The following is a 4,215-nucleotide window of genomic DNA, read 5'->3' as shown; positions in this document are numbered from 1 at the left end:
GTGCTGAGATTACAATCATGAGCCACTGCACCCAGCTCTTTTCTTCTTGCTTCTTTACCTACTTTGCATAGGAATTGGGTAGATGAGGGTAGACTCAGAAAGTGAGAGTGAAATTTAAGAAAGAAAAACAGTAAAATGAAAACCTGAAAAATAAAAAAGTTTACTTCTAAATGTATGTACGCAACTCAGGTTGGGGGACTAGCATGTAAATACAAATAAAACGGAGTTAAGTACGCTTATTGATTGAATCCTATTGTGAGAACTTAAGAGGAAAAGAAACTAAGGAAAATCTGAAATTTTCCTCTTGGACCTGAGGAAGGTCCAAGAAAAAACAATGTGGAAGTGAAGTCAGAGAGATAACATCAGGACATTGGACATCAGGAGGAACTTTCAGGTCTGATTCTAGTGCCAAGGAAGCCATGAACCAAGGAAGCCATGCTCCTTCCTGGAGCCTTTCAGCATAGGAGAGTTACTCCTCTGCCAGCGCTGGGGAAGGGGTAACTTTCCCATACCCCAGGTGAAGGAGCTTTCCTTTCAGGGCCTTCCTGCTAGACAGACTGTGCCGGGGCCAGCCTGGTTCTCCCAAGTGCCCTCACCATGGCCTCCTTCATTTCCTTGTAATGATGGGGTTGCACATGGGGGTAATGATGGTGTACAGGAGGGAGAAAGGTTTGTCTTTGTCAGGCCCGTGTGTGCTGTGGGGGTTCATGTAAGAGAATGAGGTGTAGAGAAAGATGACCACAGTCAGGTGAGAGGCACAAGTAGATAAAGTCTTCCCCCGACCTGAGGAGGAGGCTCTGCTGAGGATGGTGGCAAGGATGCACACATAGGAAGTGACAATGAGCACCATGGGGCTGAGCAGCACCACGATGGCATCGGCAAAGATTGCCCTCAGACTAAACTGAGGGTCCCCACAAGTGAGGCCGATCACCATGGGGGCCTCACAGAAGAAGTTTTCTATGTGGTTGTCTCTGCAGAAGGGCTCTCGGAATGAAACATACTCTAGAAAGATGCCATTGATCAGTCCAAAGAACCAGGCAGTTCCCACAAGCCTGAGACAGACCTTCTAGCTTATGATCTGGACGTAGCTAAGTGGGTAGCAGATAGCAACGTAACGGTCATAGGCCATAAAAGCCGAGAGGATGCACTCGTCCACACCAGCACAGAAGACAAAGTACATCTGGGTCATGCAAGATACAAAGGAGACAGCGTGGTTCCTGACCACGAGGTAAATCAACATCTGTGGGATGGTAGTAGTGATGAAGCAGACATCCAGGAGAGACAGGTGGCTGAGGAAGAAGTACATGGGGCTGTTGAGCTTGGGGTCTGTTCAGGTGATAAAGATGTTGAGGCCATTCATGGCCATGGTGAGACTGTAGAGGGCCAAGAAGAGGGCAAAGAGCAATGCTCATGTGGAAGTGGAGCTCTGCTGAAAGCCCACGAGGATAAATTCTGTCACTGTGCTGCCATTCCTTAGCATCTGGGGCCTGCTTGAGGAGGGAAGATGGGAAAAGCACAAGGATATAGCTGTGGGGTAACAGAAGGTACCAACTTGGTCCCAGAAGCCCAGTTATAAAACAGGATAGATGAATGGTGGTCATCCTTTTGGAACTTAGTAAACTCTAGTAATTTGGCAGTGTTATGGGGTGGTAAAAATGCCAGGGTCACCACAGGCTGCATACATAGAATCATAATATCAAAACATGAAGGAAGTGCTGGTTGTAATGTGCTTTACTCTGGTTTGATCAGGCATCAAGTGAAGTATTGCATCTGCTCCAGAACCCTCAATATTGAAGGATTAGCCACTAACCAGGATGTGTTCAGAGGTGAAAAAATAAAATAATTGGGTCTGGGGCCCATGCCAAATGAGGAAAAGTTTTAGGAATTGAAGAATGGAGTGTGTGAGGGAAAGGGATGGTGGCTATCAGCTTATAGAAGATTGTATTTAGGAAATACTTGAGATATTTGAAGGTGTATTTTTCTAGAAGAAAAAAATGCTGAATCTCTGTGTGCCTAATTTTTTTTTTTTTTTTTTGAGACGGAGTCTCGCTCTGTCGCCCAGGCTGGAGTGCAGTGGCGTGATCTCGGCTCACTGCAAGCTCCGCCTCCCGGGTTCACGCCATTCTCCTGCCTCAGCCTCCTGAGTAGCTGGGACTACAGGCGCCCGCCACCGCGCCTGGCAAATTTTTGTATTTTTAGTAGAGACGGGGTTTCACCGTGGTCTCGATCTCCTGACCTTGTGATCTGCCCGCCTCGGCCTCCCAAAGTGCTGGGATTACAGGCGTGAGCCACCGTGCCCGGCTGCCTAATTTGAAATGATGAATGGGTTGAAGTTTCAGGGAAAATAAAAACATTCTAATCCTCAGGATTGTCCCTCAGCTAACAGTGATTTGCACCTTTTCTGGAGACATGTCAAGCTCTTCCCAGTCACCCACCTATTTCCAGACTCACTCGCCCAGCAGTTGCTGCTGCTACCGCAGCCACCCATGCTGTGCGTGCTGGAGCTGGGGACTGGGTGGGCGCTCATGCATGCCTTCCTAACAGGAGACAGTTTTCCTCCTGGGGTTGGAATTTACGGTTACACACAATTAGGTGGAAAGGATCCAACTATCCCTGTGTGAAAAGGGAAGCTATGAGCAGGGCATATATTTAACCTTTCTGGAATGGACCTTCAGAGAACTTTCAGCTGTCCCTTTGTCTCTGGCAATAAATCTTGTTCTTTTTCCATTTTCAGAGAATGAGTAGTCACAATTCTTATGCTCTTATCTCTCTATTGTAACTTTTAGGAAGTTGTTATGTTCATATTAAGTCTGTCTTATGCTTTTCATCTTGTTTTGGGGTTAGGATGTATCAGATCCCTTCCCTTCAGATGCTTATACTTTTTTTTTTTTTTAACTTAATTATAGAGACAGGTGCTCACTATGTTGCCTATGCTGGTCTTGAACTTGTGGCTTTAAGTGATTCTTCTGCCTTGGCCTCCGAAAGTGCTGGGATTACAAGTGTGAGCCACTGCACCCAGCCTCCTCACCTTCAGATGCCTATAGATGATAACTATATTCCTGCTTAACTTTCAGTTCTGCGAGCCATTTCTCTTCATTTTCTCCTCTCCTACTCCCTTTTCTATACACTCTCACTCTACACTCTGTTAGTCTTTTTTCCTTTTTCAATCTACTTCCAATCCTCATTCTTCTCCCTCTCCTTTTCCCATTTGTGGTGATGGTTGCCTGCCGTTTATCTTACTCTGGTCAAACTCCCCTGTCTTCTCCATGTCTCTCAATCTCACATATTCTCGATCTGGATTTAGAGCTACCTACCCTCTCACTGCCACTCCTTGCAGCTCTAGACTCCCTCCAGTTGTGATTTGATGTTAGGTCAAGGTAGTGACTGGGCAGTAGGCTACTCCCATCATCTTTACTTTGGGATACTTTTCTTGTGCCTAGGACTTCTCTTGGGGGCCCAGAAAAGGAAGAGAAGGGCAGAAAGCACTGTTTAAGATGTTTCTTGGAAGCCTGTGCTCAGTGGACATGTTGGGGCTTAGGTCACAGTCTGGGCAAAACAAGTCAGTGAGCTACACTCCAGAGAAGCCTGGGATTTGTCTAAGAAGAAACTGAGATTTGACCTGAGGAATTACTAGGCCCTACTGGAAGATAAATGCTTACCTGTGGTTTATTGTGCCAGAAAGAATTCTGTGATACCCAGCATTTAGCGCCTTGTTAGCTACCATTAGAGGTTAATCGGTGAAGGATTTGTCTAAATAAATGGGACAATATCATGGAAATCACATCCTACCTCATTCTGTTTCTTGGCTGATAATGATGTTTGTCACTGAATCAAGTAATGAGTAACAGAAAACATCTCATAGTGTTTGAAGAGAAGCTGGTCCAGGTATGATCATCTGACCTGGCCGGCCACTCTGGAAGAGAAGGTGTGTCTGATGACTTTGTTCTTTTATACTTGTAGAGATGAATGTCTACTTAAATGACATTGATAAGTTGCATGTGTATACACTTTATAGTATAGGCGTGAAAACTTACATGCCCCTTGAAGGAGTGAAAGATGTGCCATCCCCAAATATGCCAGACTGGTATATTATTATTATTTTGAGATGCAGTCTCGCCCTGTCACCCAGGCTGGAGTGCAATGGCATGATCTCGGCTCACTGCAACCTCCGCCTCCTGGGTTCAAGCAATTCTTCTGCCTCAGCCTCCCAAGTAG

General features: G+C 45.8%; 1 protein-coding gene across 1 annotated transcript; it reads right to left on the bottom strand.

Annotated features, from left to right (window-relative positions):
• Window positions 1-235: 235 nt before the first annotated feature.
• Window positions 236-1,480, bottom strand: LOC105544934 (olfactory receptor 10AD1). The gene is given in 2 exon segments (XM_011987644.1): window positions 236-619; window positions 622-1,480. Coding segments are annotated over 2 exon segments (930 nt in total). The 3' UTR covers window positions 236-548.
• Window positions 1,481-4,215: the final 2,735 nt, after the last annotated feature.

This window comes from Mandrillus leucophaeus, unplaced genomic scaffold (genome assembly GCF_000951045.1).
Source record: "Mandrillus leucophaeus isolate KB7577 unplaced genomic scaffold, Mleu.le_1.0 Scaffold313, whole genome shotgun sequence".
Taxonomy (NCBI): Eukaryota; Metazoa; Chordata; class Mammalia; order Primates; family Cercopithecidae; genus Mandrillus; species Mandrillus leucophaeus.
The sequence above is the reverse complement of the archived record's forward strand: the minus strand, read 5'-3'. Positions and strand labels throughout refer to the sequence as shown.